A 20,456-nucleotide genomic window follows, 5' to 3' on the forward strand; every position below is an offset into this window, starting at 1 on the left:
CGCCTGCGATGACGTGTGCTGAACCAACACAACATCCGGCAGTCTACAAAACTGCAGTGTACAATGTCACTGTCCTCACCAGCCGTCTGTATTGATGTGAGACCTAGATTTTGTACAGAAGACATTCGAAGTTGCTTAACGTTTTCGCACGAGCAGCCCGCGGTCCATTTGCATCCGGTGGCAGGACAGGATCGCAAACCTTAAAGTCTTGAACAGAGCTGATCTGCAAAGCCCAGCTTCGGTGGACAGGCCGCATCATCAGAATGGAGGATTGAAGACTCGAAAAGCAGCTATGGGGAACTATTTCAGGGCAGAAGAAGGCAGGCATCGACAGAGGTATTAGGACTGTGTGAAGGCCAGCATCACATACCCCGGAATCGTCCCTGAGGAGATTGGACAGCGTGCACGGGATGGGACTGGCTGGCGTGCCCTCACACGGAAAGCCCACACAAGCTTTGATGAGAAGCGACAGGCAGCCCTCTCTACCGCCCCTTGGAGACGGAAAGTGACAGCAGCTACTGCACCAGACGAACCACGACAGTATCAATGCTCACACTGCCAGCGGTCTTGCCGCTAAAGACTGACTCCATAGTCACCTGCGAGTTCACACCACCTGAGATGTGCAAGCACGGAGGTCATCGTAGGGTCCGGCGGACTCTCTCTCTCTCTCTCTCTCTCTCTCTCTCTCTCTCTCTCTCTCTCTCTCTCTCTCTCTCTCTCTCTCTCGCTCTCTCGCTCTCTCTCTCTCTCTCGCTCTCTCTCTCTCGCTCTCTCTCTCTCTCGCTCTCTCTCTCTCGCTCTCTCTCTCGCTCTCTCTCTCTCTCTCTCTCGCTCTCTCTCTCTCGCTCTCTCTCTCTCTCTCTCTCTCGCTCTCTCTCTCTCTCTCGCTCTCTCTCTCTCTCTCTCTCTCGCTCTCTCTCTCTCTCTCTCTCTCTCTCTCTCTCTCTCTCTCTCTCTCTCTCTCTCTCTCTCTCTCTCTCTCTCTCAAGGACAGATTGTAAGACTAGGCAATGCCTACAATCTCCATCCTTCTGTAATAAAGTTTAATCAATCAATCTCTCTCTCTCTCTATCTCTCTCTCTCTGCACCCACCTCTTCACACAATTGTAGGCGTTGATAATTAGCAGACATGACCACAACTTAGCTTGTTTTTGTCAAATGTCAGTCGCAGCATGAAATAGTTTACTGGAGAAAATGTTCACGCCTGAAAATATCCACTGGGCTATCTTGAGCTCATCAACCTATGCTGTCATTGTTGCTTTGGTCACAGTATCAGAAATGAGATCTGAGAAAATCACGTCTTAAAAAAGGAATCTTAAACTGGGGTAAACTTTCAGAGTTTGTGAATAGAAAATGTGAAAACACTGGGTGTTGAAAGGGCGGAAGGTCTAATCAGGGAATGAGGGTCTTACCAGGAACTGGAGTCTTCCATTGTGTAGGATTGGTTGGGGAAGGGGGGTGGGGGGGGACAAGAAGGGAAGGAATCTTCTATCGGATGGGAAGGGGGGGGGGGGGGGGCTTAAAGCGGAGGGAGTACGTCTTCTTTTGGAGGTGAGGGGGCGGGGTCTTAAAAGCCTAAAAAGGGTGGTTCCACTGTAATGTGAAATGACAAAGGCTAGTCGTGTGAGCATTTGCTTTTCTTCTTCTTCTTCTTATTATTATTATGACGATGATGATGTTGATGATGATGATGATGATGACCCCTGGCCCAGGATTCGGACCCACTTCAGCTGTCGTCGAAGACTCCGAAGCACGTGTTGTACCTGGGCCAACAGGAGTGGATGCAAGACTGGCCAATACAGACGCTGCTGATGCACCCCTCGCAGACCTTCGTGCAATATTGCCGACACCGCCAGGTGCCCATTCTTCTCGTCTTTTCTAACATAGTGGACCCCCCTCCTACAGTTTCAACTAAATGTTTTAACATAGACCAGTAATCGAGACGAGGGTTCTGATGTGTGCACGTGCATACAAGTGTTCGCACGCGCGCGTGTGGGTAAGATTTTGCATGTTTGTGCGTGGCTTGCGCGTAGGCGTGTGTAGACATGTGTAAATGTGTGTGTATATTCTTGTGCGCGCGTGAATGTGTGTGATGTGTGAGAGAGAGAGAGAGAGAGAGAGAGAGAGTGTGTGTGTGTGTGTGTGTGTTTAATAGAGTGTTTGACCCATCTGCTTTGTGAACAGCACTTAATAGAGTGTTTGACCCATCTGTCATGTCAACAGCACTTAATAGAGTATTTGACCCATCTGTCATGTGAACAGCACTTACTAGAGTGTTTGGCCCATTTGTCATGTGAACAGCACGTAATGGAGTGTTTGACCCATCTGTCACATGTGTCAAAAGCACTTAATAGAGTCACCCATCAGTCACGTGAACAGCACTTCATACAGTGTTTGACCCATCTGTCATGTCAACAGCACTTAACAGAGGGTTTGACCTATCTGCCTTGTGAACAGCACTTAACAGAGTGTTCGACCCATCTGTCATGTGAACAGCACTTAATAGAGTGTTAAAACCAACGGGCAGGTGATCGTGCTAGACAGCCTAAAGTGCAAGCACCTGTACGTGGTCAGATCCGGCGAGTGCAACGTGGTGATGAAGATTAACCGCGTCCACTGTAGCTGGCAGGACTTCCCCAAGCTGCGGCCCCCTGGCGGCATGTGTGTCGACAGCTACTTGGGTAAGGGGAGTGTTTTGTGTTGTGCTTGTAGAGGCAATGGGTTGTGCGCTGATCTATGTCCTCTCGTCCCCGAGTACGCAGTACTAGGGTCCAGCAGACTTTAATCTCCGAGTACGCAGCACTAGGGTCCTGCAGACTTTAATTGTGTGTGTGTGTGTGTGTGTGTGTGTCTGTCTCGACTTAACAGCTTATTGCTGGGAAACTACTGGGCGCAGTTCGTTCAAAAGTTGATACACTAACTTGATAATAGGTCCGATTGATCGTATTAAAACTTCATAATGTTACCTGGGACCTAAATGACAAATAAATCACAAACACCACTCTTAACGGTGGGAGTTTTTGCGGTGGGAGGCTGGTCGCTTTGCGAACAGCCTGAACTAAAGGGGAGACTTGAGCGGCGAACACGTCACGCAGTGACGAGAAAAGCATGATTTCAGTGCAAGCCAGACAACGGGTGGGGAAATGGTCTCGGCAAAGAAATTACAATGCAGGGTTTGGTCTCGGTGAAAGAGAGACAGAGCTGAGCACGAGAGAGTCTATGGCCAAAGTGATCCGGGTTCGATTCCCGGCATGGGCGGTGTATATATATTTTTTTTTAATTCTTGTTTACTATTGTTTATTATGAACGTTTTAATGTTTAATTTTACTCTAATAGTTTTTTTAATTGTGTAAAATAAATAAATAATTTTTTTTATTTTATTTTATTTTATTTTTTAAATCCAAGTGACCCGGGTTCGATTCCCGGCATGGGCGGTCTATTTTTTTATTTATTTTTTTTATTCTTTTTATTTCTTGTTTACTATTGTTTATTATGAACGTTTTAATGTTTTATTTTACTCTAATAATTTTTTTAATTGTGTAAAATAATTTTTTATTTTTTTTTAAATCCACGTGCACAAGACAAAAACTTTCACACTGGGGGAGCGAGCCAGTCTGAAGAGTACTCGGGTCCAGCGCCAGCGTTTTTTTTGTGTGTCTGTCTGTCTCGACTTAACAGCTTATTGCTGGGAAACTACTGGGCGCAGTTCGTTCAAAAGTTGATACACTAACTTGATAATAGGTCCGATTGATCGTATTAAAACTTCATAATGTTACCTGGGACCTAAATGCCAAATAAATCACAAAATCCACTCTTAACGGCGGGCGCAATTCGCGGTGGGATAGAACAGCCGTTCGGCTAATCCGCCAGCCAGCCAGCGACAGCGACACCAGGCTTATTGCGTGCGTGCGTGCTTTGCGTGCGTGTACCACTGTGCGCGAGGAGTATCTTAGGCATTTGAGTTCACTGGCGAATGATAGAATTGGTGGCTTGGTGGAAAGCGTTTACGACTATGGCTAAAGTGATCCGGGTTCGATTCCCGGCATGGGCTGTCTGTTTTTTTTATTTTTTTATTTTTTGGGTTTTTTTTATAATAAATTCTTGTTTACTATTGTTTATTATGAACGTTTTAATGTTTTATTTTACTGTAATAATTTTTTTAATTGTGTAAAATAAATTAAAATTTTTTTTTTTTTTTTTTTTAAATCCAAGGGATCCGGGTTCGATTCCCGGCATGGGCGGTCTATATATTTTTTTTTTAATTCTTGTTTACTATTGTTTATTATGAACGTTTTAATGTTTTATTTTACTCTAATAATTTTTTTGATTGTGTAAAATAAATATTTTTTTTTTTTAAATCCACGTGCACAAGACAAAAACTTTCATACCAGTCTGAAGAGTACTCGGGTCCAGCGCCAGCGTTTTTTATGCCTTTAATGTCCGTCGTGAGAGAGAAAATGTAAGTTTTACGCCCTCACTGCAAAGCCATTAGGGGCATGTTACACAAGAAAACCCGGCTTTGTATTAAAAAAAAAGCAGTGGGGGGAGGGGGGTGTAGACAGCTGGCTAGAGGAGACCTGAAATGGGCTAGGGACCGGGTTGGGTCGTCTTGGGTCAGTGCTGAAATGGTTACTTTATGGGTTGTTGGCCGAACGGACACCGGGGCTTCATATTTTTGCATGCATGTATTCGTGTTTCCAAGGCCTGTGCCTTTCGCTGTGACCCTGGGATCTTTATCGTGCGCATGCGTGCACACGGGGGTGTTCGGACACCGAGGAGAGTCTGCATAAAGTTGACTCTGGGACACACATCCCGCGCCGAACTTGGGGGTTGAACCCACGCTGATAGTAACAACCGGTTTTAAAGCCAGCGCCTCTACCGACTGGGCAAACTCCCCACCCAGACAATGTCCAAGTTGTAACATGCAAGTTATGCGTGTCGTACGTAGCCTTGTGTTTTCGAACTACATAACTTTGAATTGATTTATTTCCGTCATGTTTACATGCAGAGCTACCGAAACCACAAGGCGCAGTGAGCATAAGCTAGTCCACATCACTTTGACACGAAGTGTGTGCTTGGGTGCAAATGATATCCATAAAACATTTTTGAATGCAAGGTTTTGGTTTCTGACAGTACATTTTTTCAAGCAGTCTGAATACGGGCAATGCGAGCTATATTGTCAATGATCATTTTAATGCAGCGGAAAGAGGAATACATGAGGTGCATGTTAGACACCAACTTGAGTTACATCATGCATTTTGGGAAGCTGTTTAATGGGGCATTGCGGGGGTCACATGCCATCTTTTACAATTGTTTTATTTAATCACACACACTGTCTTGAGGTAAAGTAACCAGAATAGAAATAATTCTCCCTCTCCCTCAGACTAATAGACTTCCATGTAGGCTTTTGACGTAATTAGTTCACGTGCGGGACCTGATGTGAGCCTGGTCGAGGGCGACGTCTTCCTGCCAGATGACAGACCAACATTAAGTCTTAAAACAATGAAACTTAGTATTTTTGTCAAACGGATAGCTGCCTTGGGCATGCCTGAAAGCCCTAGGGGCTTTGTGCACCTTGACCCGACAAGGTCAATACCTTAAAGGCCAGAGATGGCAAAGAATGTTGGCCAAAAAACGTTTGGGTTCTCAGCATTTTAGCTAATTTGAAAACCATAGAATCACTGTGCAATGTCATGTTGTCATTGTCAACCTCTTTCTTGCAATTGAATGATTATTTTCAAACTGTTTTATTCACATTTGACACCATTTCGAAAGAATTTGACGCCGTTTTCTCAGAAACATGTTGTGAGCATCAGTCCCGTCTTTGAGTATACACTACATTAGGGTGTGCACGTTAAAGATCCCACGATTGACAAAAGGGTCTTTCCTGGCAAAATTGTATAGGCATAGATAAAAAAAAAATGTCCACCAAATACCCGTGTGACTTGGAATAATAGGCCGTGAAAAGTAAATATTCGCCGTAATGGCTTGAGATTTACTGGCCGATGTGAATGCGTGATATATTATATTGTGTAAACAATTCCATCTCACACGGCAGAAATTAATATGTAAAGCGCTTAGAGAACGTCAGGCGCTATATAAATCTCCCATATATATATATATTCAAATTTCCCTTGTTTTAACCTAATTTCTTGGTTAAAACTTGTCTAAATTTCTAAATTCTTTCTTAATAAATATCAATTCTACACTTTGGCCTTAAATCAAAGTGTTTCCCTTCACAGGTATCCCCTTGGGGTTGTCAGATGAGGGTAGTCTCCCATGCCAACAGAAGCTACCATTCAGAGAGTGGTTTGCTTCTTAGTTGGATACCATGGGTTGACAACTCTCGCCATCAGTACCACCTGACCACTGATGAGACACAATAGTGTCGAAACACGGGTCTGGTCTAGGTACAAATACAATGGTCCTCCTCAGGACTAGATTACCTTGCGATACGTCCCCCACAAAGGGACTTTGCTCTGTAAATCTCGGTCCCCCTTGAGGAGGGTCTGATGCTCCCATTAGGCTGTCTGTGAAGGGATATTTAATTCTCTCTCTTTCTCTGCTAAGAGATTTTAACAAATCTCGGAAGAAAGTCTCTGCTGACTTTCAATTGTTTCTTTCACAATTTCTGATGTTTTATATATATTTGGGACATATTCATCTTCTATACTAACTGTCCAATCTTCTTGCTCCTTTTTACATTTAGTCAAGTTTTGACTTAATGTTTTAACATAGAGGGGGAATCGAGACGAGGGTCGTGGTGTATGTGTGTGTGTGTGTGTGTGTGTGTGTGTGTCTGTGTGTGTGTGTGTGTGTCTGTCTGTGCGCGTGTGTGTGTGTAGAGAGATTCAGACTAAACTACTGGACCGATCTTTATAACATTTGACATGAACATTCCTGGGAATGATATCCCCTGAAGGTTTTTTCATTTTTTCGATAAACACCTTTGATGACGTCATATCCGGCTTTTTGCAAAGGTTGAATCACACCCTCATTTTTCAATCAAATTGATTGAAATTTTGGAAAAGCAATCTTCGACGAAGGCCGGACTTTGGTATTGCATTTCAGCTTGGTGGCTTAAAAACTAATTTTAATTACAAGTTTCCGATTTTTAATGACCAAACTCATTCAAAATCGGAAACTTGTAATTAAAATAATTTTTTTATTAAACGATCCAAAACCAATTTCATCTTATTCTTCGTCATTTTCTGATTCCAAAAACATATACATATGTTATATTTGGATTACAAACAAGCTCTGAAAATTAAAAATATGAAAATTATGATTAAAATTAATTTTCCGAAATCGATTTAAAAGCAATTTCATCTTATTCCTTGTCGGTCCCTGATTCCAAAACCATTTAGATATGATATGTTTGGATTAAAAACAAACTCAGTAAGCTAAAAAGAATAGACATACAGAAAAGCGTGTTATCCTGCTAAACGCGACCACTACCGCACTATTCCGCATGGCGTGTCTATTTCACTGCCTTTGCCACAAGCGGTGGACTGACGAAACTACGAGTATGTGGTCTTGGTGAAAAAAGCAGTGCGTTCAGTTTCAATCTGTTAGTTCGACAGCTTGACTAAATGTTGTTATTTCGCCTTACGCGACTTGTATTTTCTCCAGGAATGGTGTCTTTGTGCAATAACAAAGAGACTTTTTAAGAACTACGCAGGCATGATTTTAGAAATTCTGAGCTCATTATATCTACGAGAATAAATCAAATAAGAGACAAAATATCGAAATCACAGGTTGGATTTGGTTTGTAACACTCCTGTACACCTGTATTTGTCCTGACACATCTGCAAACACACACACACACACACACACACACACACACACACACACACACACACTCTATCTCCCCCCTCCCCCTTTTCCCGATCTTCAGTTGAGAAATAAGGCCTTATTTCTTGAAAAGAATCCCTTATTACTTTCAAATGATTTTCTATTAAGGCCTTACTTTCCGGATTTTTGAAATATTGTGCCAAGAATACAGAGGCTCTCAGCTCTCTGTCACGTCTGTTCTACACAGCACAAATGGACGCCAAAGAAATTGCGAAGACGGTCCCGTACCGCCTGGTGCGGCCTGACGAGGGGTCTGATACCCAGCTGGAGAAGCTCTATGACTTTTCGGTGACCAGCATCAAATTCCCCAACAGGCACGCCGCCCTCCGCAGCAAGAAGATTTCGACAGGGGCCAGACTACGACGTATCTCCAGTGGGAAGAAATCAGTAGGAAAGCGAAGCCAAGATGTTTCAGCCAGCGGATTGAAGGTTAGCCACGAGGAGGTCTGTAAGAGTTTGCTAGAGGTGTAACACTACAGTCCCTGCTAGCTTCAGTGGATACTACTCTGTACGTTACCAGAGACAGCAGAGTACACAGAGACATCACAATCCTTCTCTGCGCTGTGGAGGCACGTGAAGCAGCGCGCGGGAAAGGGGCACTCCTTGCTGCTGGGTTAAAGGACCATAACAGGCTCTTTTTAAGGTCAGATAAAGCAGTTGGGGTTGATTTAATGATATAGGTAAGCATCTACAGATGCAACAAGAAATTCCTCCGAGGTAGGAAAAACACCCCCGTTGGTCAAAGGGAAATAACCATTCTCACTGCCACCAACTGAGAAGGTTATTTCCCTTTGACCATTAATATGTGCCTCTAAAAGTCCTTGTAGAATCTTAATCCACCAATAACTCCCTAACCGTGTGTTTGACTGGTCCCAATTTTTGTAAGGACCGTCTCAGGAATGTATAGAACCTGTTCACCAAGTTTGGTGACGATCGGTCCGTTCATTCTTGAGATCTATATGCGAAAACAAACAAACACATCGATGTCCCTCTATAAGTCCTTGTAGAATCTTAATCCACCAATAACTCCCTAACCGTGTTTTTGACTGGTCCCAATTTTTGTAAGGACCGTCTCAGGAATGTATAGAACCTGTTCACCAAGTTTGGTGACGATCGGTCCGTTCATTCTTTAGATCTATATGCGAACACAAACAAACACATCGACCGAAACCTATACACACCCCTATACGGGGGGTGTAAAAACCGATCAGTAAATCTCAGGTTTTGTGTTGCATCAGTCTAATTTTACACAAAATGCATGCTCAAAAAGCGACCAAATTCGTCTGCTACGCGAGACTTCAAATTCCCCGCGGCGGCAAGCCCTTGGCTGTGACGTCACAAGGGGGGAGCCAGAAGCGAAAGTAGCAACGCTCGGTGTGCGTCTTTGCTGCAGCTGTGGATGCGCGCGTGCTCCCGATATCATGCCGAGAGAGTGTGCTGCTGCCGAATGTTCGGAGTTGCAAACAAAAAACTCAGGCTTGAGTTTTTGTTTGTTTCTATCCGACTGGGTAACAACTACAACGACGACAATAACACTGACAACAACTCGAAAACCAAGAACAACTACAATGTCAACAACAACAGCTTTACACTGATAAACTGTAGGTGGAACACGATTGATTTGACACGTTACAACCTTGATTTCATCTACGACGACGACAACAACAACATCAACTTAAATTCGAGAACATAATTATACGTCTTCAACAACATAGCCAACAACAAATCCGATAGAACTTCAACTACACTCACAACAGTGATCATGGGCTGCCTAATCTATTTGCTGAGTCTGGCAGACATTTTACTTCCACCCTTGAGAGAGAATGTTTTTTCCTCGTACACTTTGTGCCTCAAACCTGACTAAGAGGATACAATTCTACATTAATCCCCGATTATCAACCCAAATAGGTGGGACACTTCCGTCTCAACTCGGACGCCGCTGTAAGAACGATCTCCAGTAACAGACGCTGATAACGATACACCTATCTGCTCGCTCCTAAGCCACTCCCTCGGCCTGTATGTCTACACACTGGCACCAATTAAACCTCCAACTGAGCTGTTAACCCGTGGTTTGTAAAAATGTAAAAATATTGTACAAATTACGTCGAACCTAAATCCGCGATTTGTAAAAAAAATTTAAAAAAAAATATCTCTATTCAGCCTATTGTCCCATCGCTGGGAAATTCGGATCGCTTCCTCCCAGTGGAAAGCTAGCAGCAACAGAGTCGCGCTACCCCAAAGTCAAGCGATCCATTAGATTTGTTTTTCTTTCTTTTTCCATTTCGTTATTTTCCTTCATCGCTGGCGAATTCGGATCGCTTCCTCCCAGTGAAAAGTTAGCAGCAACAGAGTCGCGTTTGTGGTCCAAGTTGTGGAAATTTCCAAGTTGTTGAATGTGTCCAAGTTGTGGTATGTGTCCAAGTTGTGGTATGTGTCCAATATGTGCAATATTGTGGTATTTGTCCAAGATGTGGAATGTGTCCAAGTTGTGGTATGTGTCCAAGTTGTGGTATGTGTCCAAGTTGTGGTGTGTCAAAGATGTGGTATGTGTTCAAGATGTGGTATGTGTCCAAGATGTGGTATGTGTCCAAGTTGTGGTATGTGTCCAAGATGTAGTATGTGTCCAAGTTGGGGTATGTGTCCAAGATGTGGTAATGTGTCCAAGTTATGGTATGTGTCCAATATGTGGTATGTGTCCAAGTTGTGGTATGTGTCCAAGTTGTGGTATGTGTTCACGATGTGGTATGTGTCCAAGATGTGGTATGTATCCAAGATGTGAAATGTGTCCAAGTTGTGGTATGTGTTTAAGTAGTGGTATGTGTCCAAGTTGTGGTATGTGTCCAAGATGTGGTATGTGTCCAAGTTGTGGTATGTGTCCAAGTTGTGGTATGTGTCCAAGTTGTGGTATGTATCCAAGCTATTGTAATGTGTCCAAGTTATGGTATGTGTCCAAGTTGTGGTATGCGTATAAGATGTGGTCTGTGTCCAAGTTGTGGTATGTGTCTAAGATGTGGTATGTGTCCAAGTTGAGGTATGTGACCAAGTTGTGGTATGTGTCAAAGACGTGGTAATATCGTCATGTGTCCAAGTTTTGGTATGTGTCCAAGTTGTGGAATGTGATGGGACAATAAAGAAATGGAGAAAAAAAATCTAATAGATTCACTGACTTTCGGGTAGCGCGACTCTGTTGTTTCTAGCTTTTCACTCGAAGGAAGCGACCCAAATTTCCCAGCGATGGGACAATAAAGAAAAGGAAGAAAAATCCCAAAGATCTCCCTTGACTTTGGGGTATCGTGACTCTGTTGCTGCTACCTTTCCACTGGGAGGAAGTGATCCCAATTTCCCAGCGACGGGACAATCTAGTTATGATATGGAGAAAGAAAACAAAATCAACGGAGTCCCGCTACCCCAAAACTCAAGGGATTTTGTTTTTGTGCCTTGACTATTGGGATGACAAGAAGATATCGGGAACATTAACGTGATTTGTAAAAAAAAAAAAAGATCACAAATCACGGCGCGCGCAGACCCTTAACTCCCAGGCTCAAAACTGTAAGGTTCAGCAGCTAAAGTTGCTTCTATGAATACCCCTTCTGACGTCATCGAAAATTTTACCCAGAATTCACCACTTCCGTACTCTCGCGGACGTTCGAGATACAATGGCCGCCAGATCGGAACGCGAAAACGCTTCGCTTCAGCCACGAAATTCGCCGGATTATGGCCTAAACGATTCCGAAATAAACTAAACCCTGTGAGGGAAGGTGAGAAAACAATTTCCTACAGCATGCATATGTCTGGTTAACTCAAGTCACGCCAAAACGCAAATAAACGCGTTTTTGACACCAAAAATAGCCTGTTGGGATCCTTTAAGCACGACCAATTGACTCCCCACGACAGGTTTACTCCGAGTAAACATTTTGGACGAAAATGTTACTCCCCTGACGCAAAATGCCCTTACCCTTGGTCAGTCTTAGGACAAGGAGTAGGGTGGATGAAAGGTTGAAGGGGTGAACGGAGAGGTACGATGACTAATTCACTGGGGTGACATTCACTAGCGCGACATTCCTCTAGCACAACATTCCACTAGCGCGACATTCCCCTCGCGTAACATTACCATTACACAAACACGATAATCCCATGGAGTGATTTACACTTACGCGACATTCCGTTAGTGTGACATCCCATTAGAGTAACATTCCACAAGAGCGACATTCCACTAGCGCTAAATTCCCCTAGCCAATCATTCCACAGGCACAATATTCCAATAGCGCGACATTCCACTAGCGCGACATTCCGTTATTGTGACATCCCATTTGAGTAACATATTACAAGAGAGACATTCCACTAGCGCGAAATTCCACAAGCGCATCATTCCACAAGCTCGATATTCCAATTGCGCGACATTCCACTGGAGCGACATTCCACTAGCGCGACATTTCGTTAGTGTGACATCCCATTAGAGTAACATTCCACAAGAGCGACATTCCAATAGCGCGAAATTCCACTAGCGCATCAATCCACAAGAACGATATTCCAATAGCGCGATATTCAACTGGAGCAACATTTCAATAACCAAGCGTCATTCCACTAGCGCCTCATTCCACCAGCGCTACATTCCGTTAGCGCGACATCCCATAACATGTAGAGCGATATTTCACAACTTTCCATTAGCCAAGCATCATTTCGGCGACATTCTACAAGAGCGACATGTCATGACAGCGACATTTCACAAGAGCGACATGTCATGACAGCCACATTTCACAAGAGCGACATGTCATGACAGCCACATTTCACAAGAGCGATATGTCATGACAGCGACATTTCACAAGAGCGACATGTCATGACAGCCACATTTCACAAGAGCGACATTCCACAAGACAAGCGTTATTTTACTATCGCCTCATTCCACCAGCAATAGTGCGACACAGATTTTTTGGAAGCAAGAGCTTGGAACCTATACAAACTTTTAAGGTCAGATAATCGCCCGACTCAACTCTGGTAGAATCTCGTCAGCTTTCAAGGTCACAACGGGTTTAAGTTCGGGTAATACAAATTTAACGTTGAGGTTTTCTCAAATGTTTTTGTTGTACCTAGAGCTTTGAAACTTTACACACTTCTAGGGTTTGATGATTACCCCATGTGACCCAGGTCTGTTTTCAAGGTCGCAGCAGTATTAAAAAGTATTAATTTCTTGAGCGTTTTCAAAGCTAGATCTTCGAAATGTCATACATTTTGTTTGGATTTGATGATCCAAGTCTGGTTAAACCTTGAATAATGTCAAGGTTACAGTGGGGTCAATTCTGGAAGAGAAACGGGAAAATCATTGTTTTCTTTCAAGTGTTTGAAGCAAGAGCTTTGAAACTTCACAAATGCCCAAGTTTGATGGCCTCTAAACTTAACCTGGGTATGGTTGACATGCATTACGTTTCAAGGTCACAATGGGGTCAGATTGGGTTCAATAAAAGTTATCATTAATGATTATGTTCGAATAGTTTAAAGCAAGATCTTTGAAACGTCCAATGCAATAAGGTTTTAATGACTTCTGAACATGACTCAAGATCCTGGTTGGTCATTTTTCCAGGCCACAGTAGGGTTGTGTTTGGGTCGTAACAGTAAAAAAATGTCATTTCCTTCAATGTCAATAGAGCTAGTGCAGCAGATAATTTGTTTCTGGTTCCTTGGAAACAGAGTCGGGCAGGACGTACATCAAACACATCAACAGTGAAGGGATCTTCAGGTGAACACAACGCGCTTTGGGCTCCCCCTTGGAAACAGACTGACGAGCAGAAACCATCACACTCATTGACAGTAGAGGGATCTTCAGATGAACACAACGCGCTTTGGGATAAACAGACTGACAGGCTGAAACGATCACACTCGTTGACAGAAGAGGAAACGTTAAACATGCTAAAGCCAAAAAGGTAAGTCTCGATTGTCTTGGTGACTGGCTACATCAGAGCTGTGACTTACACAAAATCAATGGACTTCTGTGTCTTTGGGCTTTCGGTTTCTTACAGTACGTTTTGATAGAGAGAGAGAGAGAGAGAGAGAGAGAGAGAGAGAGAGAGAGAGAGAGAGAGAGAGAGAGAGAGAGAGAGAGATGGAGAGTTTTCACCATGCGGACAGATATCATTGAACTCTTATCTCATCTCGCGAAATAAATTCATACACACATTGCTGCTCTGCTCAGATGTCGGGTGTGTGTTTCCAGTTGGAAGAATACTCTTACGCCGTTTGAAAGTCTGGATAGATCTGGAATGGTTTACACGTTATATGTATCTTTCAATGAATAACTGCAGAATTTCCCTTATGTATCGCAATTGCAGGTCTTTTGTGAAGAAGGTTAGCGTATTGTCGAAGAAAACGGGCCGGTCTGTGTCTTTGCAAGATGCCAGCCAGAACAATAACATCAAAAAGAACAATGACGTCAACAAGAACAATGATATCAACGAGAACAATGACGTCAACAAGAAAAATGACGTCAACAAGAACAATGATGTCAGCAAGAACAATGACGTCAACAAGAACAATGATGTCAACGAGAACAATAACGTCAACAAGAACAATGACGTCAAAAAGAACAATGACGTCAACGAGAACACTGGTGTGAACAATAACAAGGATGTTAAGAAAAGCAAACAATTCTCCCAAGACGCAGCGCGCAGCATGAGCCAGAGCGATCCCAAACCTGGGTTCTCTTTTTCCCAAACCATCAAGCGCACTGGATCCGATGCCCCCGAAAAGCTTGAACATCAAGAGGATAGAAGTAAGTAAATATTTAACTAGGCAAGGCAATATTTAAAACAAAAAAAATATGGCTAGCATGAATTTGAAAAAATAATTACAATAACAATTCTTTTTTTTTTAATCAATAATGGGACACAACACTTCGTAATTGATTACCAGAAATAGGTTAAACTGGATTAATAACTATTTCATTATGATCACAAATGTATTAACAGGACAGGATTATTATTTTTTGGTATTAAGATTCATATGTGTCTGTCTGTATGGATGGACCGACGGCCAAAATACTTAACCGTGATGGCACTGATGTTATCTTAAAAGTTTTTCAAGCTACACCTCTGAAACTTTAAACACTTTTAGGGTTTGATGATCGCACGAAGTGAACCCAGTTTAATTGACCCTCGTCAAACGTTTCATAAAAACTTAACGTTGAGGTTATCTCGGAAAGTTTCGAAGCTATAGCTTTGAAACCTTGCGCACTTCTAGGGTTTGATAATCTCCCGACTTGACCAAAGTTTGATTGACCCTCGTCAAGTTGTAGGGTCACAGGGGGTCATGTTTGATTCATAATAACTTAACATTGACGTTATTTCAGGCGTTTGTAAAGCTAGAGCTTTGACACTTTGAACACTTCAAGGGTTTGATAATCTGCCAACATGACCCTAGTTTGGTTTACCCCGGTCACATTTTGGGGTCACAGCGGGGTCATGTTTGTCAAAACTTTACGTTGATATTTTCTTGGTTATTTTGGGAGCAAAAACCTCCAAATTTCACACAAGTGTACGTGTTGATAATCTGCAGACATGACCAAAATTTGGAATATCCACTGAGCTATCAAGGAAATACGTCTTGAGGTCATCAAGCTGTGATGTCATTGTGTGATTTGGTCACAGCTTAGTGTCTGGCTTTTCTTAAGTCTTGGCTAGACAATGATGTCATTGTTTCAGAAATGAGGTCACGCACGTGTCTTAGTACACATATTTTTGCTAGGCTGAACAAAACTCAATTTGGTCAAGAAAGTTTGCAATTTTTGTGAGACTCTGCACTTAACTGGGTCAAACACGTGATAGTCGCCAATGAATAAAGCGATACGTTTGTTTCCTATTCGAGTACGAGTACAGACTGTGACAAATTGAAACCTGGCACTGAGGAGGGTATCACCGCAACAGTTGGTCTACGTCCTTATGTACCCGTGTACGTATGTTTGGTTGTGATAAGAGGAAGTCGATGCAAACTATGGCCGCCCTTTGCATTGGATATTTTCCAAAATATCTACTTCCTATAGCAGATACTCATAACCAAACATACCAACACGGGTACATAAGGATGTATACCAACTGATACCCTCCTCACGGCCAGGTTCCAGTTAGTCACAGTATGTACCTTTATCGGTAAAACGTATTACCTCATTCATTAGCGACTATAATAACAAGAAATTCCTCCGAGGTAGGAAAAACACCCCCCGTTGGTCAAAGGGAAATAACCATTCTCACTGCCACCAACTGAGAAGGTTATTTCCCTTTGACCATTAATATGTCCCTCTATAAGTCCTTGTAGAATCTTAATCCACCAATAACTCCCTAACCGTGTGTTTGACTGGTCCCAATTTTTGTACGGACCGTCTCAGGAATGTATAGAACCTGTTCACCAAGTTTGGTGACGATCGGTCCGTTCATTCTTGAGATCTATATGCGAACACAAACACACACACAAACAAACAAACAAACACATCGACCGAATCCTATACACACCCCTATACCGGGGGTGTAATATTGCGTACTATTCATATATAGCGCATGTATCCAGGGTTTAACCCTGCTCAAACTTTCACACGTTGTTAGATCCAGTTATACACAGTCCGCCTTTTTTAAAAGGAAAGTGCAGAGTCTTAGGAAGACAACAATCAGGAGTAATGGTCAATAAATAAAGACGCACGAAGCAATTCTTCTTCTGCGTTCGTGGGTTGAAACTCCCACGATTTTTACGTGTATGACCGTTTTTACCCCGCCATTCAGGCAGCCATACGCCGCTTTCGGAGGAAGCATGATGGGTATTTTCGTGTTTCTATAACCCACCGAACTCTGACATGGATTACAGGATCTTTTCCGTGCGCACTTGGTCTAGTGCTTGCGTGTACACACGAAGGGGCCGGGATTCGAACCCACGACCTTCCGCTTTGGAGGCCGGCGTCTTACCAACAAACCATTGCGCCCGTCAGCACGAAGCAATTGAAAACTGTGACTTTCGTAGGAAACTGTTTAGGATACCTTCACCTTAATCTTTGCACGCTTCAAGGGTTTGATGATATTCAGATATATATCTTAAGCTCGGTTGACTCTTGTCAAATTGCAAGGTTATAGCGGGTTCTAGTTTAGGTCGTAATTGTTAAATTATATTTTTTTCTTACATTAAAAAAACGAAGTGACTGTGGTGAAATGAACAAAGTTAAAAAAACAAAAGAATTCTGTACTCGCGCGATACAAGGAAAGCTCAATACAATACACATGTTCCCTTATGGAAGCTTTAATAAGCGAAAATTCGTCTTGTATTCTGCTGTCCTTTTATCGGTGAATACAGAATTCTTTTGGGTTTCAAAAATAGTTCTTACATTTCTTAAGCTGGAGCTTTTTAAATTCAAACAATTTGAGGGCACGTAATTATATTGTCACGTGACAGTCTCCGTTGCTTCTTCGGAGAGGCACCCCCCCCCCCCCCCACCCCACCCCCGCTCAGCCTGTGGTGATTGTAACCTCTCTGTTGTGGCAGAGAGGAGCAGCCTCAGACATATACCGGCCACTGGATACCAGCCACCGTCAAGACGTCGCCTATGCAGTCGTCGATTACACGACGCTTACGAGGTAAATGTTTAATACGTTTAGACTCGGTATGCAGGGGACACGTTTCTGTCAGGCCGGGTGATGTCACTTTTCGGGTTCGTTCTGCAAAACAATTGCTCCCATTTCTGGTACTTAATTAGCGGTATGACGGACGCGTGTGAAGCATGTTTTAATCATTGATGTTCAAATGCTCTGTGGAGTACGTTCATTTTTCTGAAAATACACCAAGTTTGTTTGAGAATACTCTAAGTGCAGAGACTAGTTTGGCAATAACTGAGCTGAAAAATCTCAGAGGGTGGAATTGCTCCCACAGTTGCTGCCGGATGTTACGGAGATGATTATGCTAAGCGAGGGGGAGAATAAACGAACTCCAGGAATAATAATAATATGGGAGATTTATTGAGCGCTTTACGTTCTCTAAGCGCTTTACAATGAAAAAAGCATACATACATACAAAGCAAAGCGAAAACGCATGTGCAGCAGCATTCAGCACACAAGTGAACAACGAAAAACTACATCTATACAAGCTGCAAGCATACTAACACATGAAAAACTGAACAATTGCCTGAATAAAAACATCTTTGAAGGAAGAAAAAAAATGCTATTGTGGGGTTGTCATGAACTCGCCTGAGTAATCAGCGAGTCTCAGTAAACAACATTGATTTGGGTTTGTGTCCATTTGATTTCTATCGTTTCACCAGGGCCACGAACCACGAGTGTTTAGCCTTGCGCGACGCAAAGAGTACAGGATACCCGCCAAGTGTGTGCCCCCTGCCCCAACCAAGGTGCGTGTCACTCCCTACACAGCCCAAAAGGACCAGTTCTTCGTCAAGGTCGACACCCTGACTGAAGGAGATGTCTTTGTGAGTGTGCTACATGTAGCATCAGTTAGAACGACAGACAAACGGGTCAGACAGATAGGAAAATCTTTGCACACACTCCACACACACACACACACACCCACCCACACACACAAACACACACACACACTCACACCCACCCACACACACAAACACACACATACTCACACTCGTATGCACGCACGCATGTACGCACATACACACACACACACGAACACACACACACGCACAAACATACACACACACATACACACAGACGCACACACACACAGACACACACACACACACGCACACACACACACACACATAAACACGCACATACACACATACACACTCGACCCGCGCTCAATTATCAAGTCAAGCGGAGCAACGGACCACAAGTTCCGTCATGCGTACATATCCAACAAGGCAAGCAGAGCTTTTCTTTTAGGATGAGGGCATCGATACCTTTGCTGTGACCGTCTGCTGATTAAGCTTCTATTCGTTGTGCGCAGGGTTTTGACCAGTTGGAGCTTCCACTGTTTCAAACAAGTACCAAAGGCCCGCAATACTCTGTCTCTCTGGTGAGTTGAGTAGTGGTGTGTGTGTGTGTGTGTGTGTGTGATATTCTCTCTGTCACTCACTGCTTACTCACTGATCTCGTAACCCGCGACCCTATCTCGTAACCGGGTCGTAGGGGCACTGCACTGACGAGCGCTGCACTAGCTGTCTCCACCACTACCGGTTGTGAGCACTCGTGTGGGTTGTCGCAACGCTTTTCCCGGTCCACGTTGTGTTGTCTGTCCATCTTTTCTTATGTCGTCCTTCTTCCCGCGCAGCGTTCCCAGGAGGATGGTCGATGTTGGAAAGCCCGCCTATTCATGTCAATTGGCCATCTCAACGTCCTCTTCTTGACAGTGGTCAACAAGTCCTTTATCGTGATCCATATCCTGAGTGGTGGTTCTGCGGACTCCCTCGTCAGTGATGTGCTCCGTGAAGCTGATTTCAAGGATTTTCCTGAAGCATCTCGATCATTTCCAAAGCCTGGATCTTCTTGACTCGCATGCGTGCAGGAAGATATAAAGAACCAGCGCACAGAGTAGCTTCTGTTTCGATGTGAGACTTCCTAGGTTTTATGAAGCTGGGCCACGATTTGCATTTATTATTTGTTTTGCAATTCACAGCCGGGAAACCATTGTTACCCGTGCATTAAAATCAGTCGTATGTCGCAGATTGATCAGATGAGGAACATGCTCTGTTGATGGGAACCAGAACTGCACTTTCTGTCTATGTGCGTGTGTGAGTGTGTGTGCGCGCGCGCGTGTGTGTGTGTGTGTGTGTGTGTGTGCGCGCGCACGCTGTTGCTATTGTACATCGGCGTGATCTCTTGTGACAAGGGGCGATTAATAAGTGTTAATTATTATCAGTATTATGCCCCGTGCTAGGTGAGCTGTGGAGCGGAGGTGATAGGGCTGGACAAGCAGTTCTTCCTGCTGCACGCGGACAGCAGGACGCAGCAGAGAGTGCTGTGTCGCGCCATGCGCCACTACCCCTCGTCCTACCAGCTGCAGCAGAAACAGAAACTTAACATGGCCTGGGATCTCTACATGGATAAGGTAACATACCACCCCCACCCCCGCGTCCATCCCCAATGCAGCAGAAACAGAAACTCAACATGGCCTGGGATCTCTACATGGATAAGGTAACATCCCACCCCCGCGTCCATCCCCAATGCAGCAGAAACAGAAACTTAACATGGCCTGGGATCTCTACATGGATAAGGTAACATCCCACCCCACCCCCGCGTCCATCCCCAATGCAGCAGAAACAGAAACTCAACATGGCCTGGAATCTCTACATGGATAGGGTAACATCCCACCCCCACCCCCGCGTCCATCCCCAATGCAGCAGAAACAGAAACTCAACATGGCCTGGAATCTCTACATGGATAAGGTAACATCCCACCCCCACCCCCATCCCCAATGCAGCAGAAACAGAAGCAGAACACATAGCCTGGGTTCTCTACGTGGATAAGATAACATCCGACCCCCACCACCGCGTCCACCCCCATTGCAGCAGAAACAGAAGCTCAACATGACATGGGCTCTCTACATGGATAAGGTAACATTGAACCCCCACCCCCGCGCCCATCCCCAATACACACATCTCCCCCCCTCCAAAA

General features: G+C 43.9%; 1 protein-coding gene across 2 annotated transcripts in view; it reads left to right on the forward strand.

The window, feature by feature from the left end:
- LOC138961689 (uncharacterized) overlaps positions 1–20,456 on the forward strand; it is a 44,801-nt gene that overhangs the window by 15,850 nt on the left and 8,495 nt on the right. For both annotated transcript variants that reach the window (XM_070333358.1, XM_070333359.1), the window contains exons 8-16: positions 1,713–1,856; positions 2,528–2,681; positions 8,042–8,283; positions 13,540–13,772; positions 14,178–14,617; positions 17,365–17,456; positions 18,137–18,298; positions 18,790–18,858; positions 19,720–19,890. In XM_070333358.1, coding sequence (XP_070189459.1) covers positions 1,713–1,856; positions 2,528–2,681; positions 8,042–8,283; positions 13,540–13,772; positions 14,178–14,617; positions 17,365–17,456; positions 18,137–18,298; positions 18,790–18,858; positions 19,720–19,890 — 1,707 coding nt within the window. The remainder of the gene's footprint in view (positions 1–1,712; positions 1,857–2,527; positions 2,682–8,041; positions 8,284–13,539; positions 13,773–14,177; positions 14,618–17,364; positions 17,457–18,136; positions 18,299–18,789; positions 18,859–19,719; positions 19,891–20,456) is intronic.

This window comes from Littorina saxatilis, linkage group LG3, assembly GCF_037325665.1.
Source record: "Littorina saxatilis isolate snail1 linkage group LG3, US_GU_Lsax_2.0, whole genome shotgun sequence".
In the NCBI taxonomy this organism is placed as follows: Eukaryota; Metazoa; Mollusca; class Gastropoda; order Littorinimorpha; family Littorinidae; genus Littorina; species Littorina saxatilis.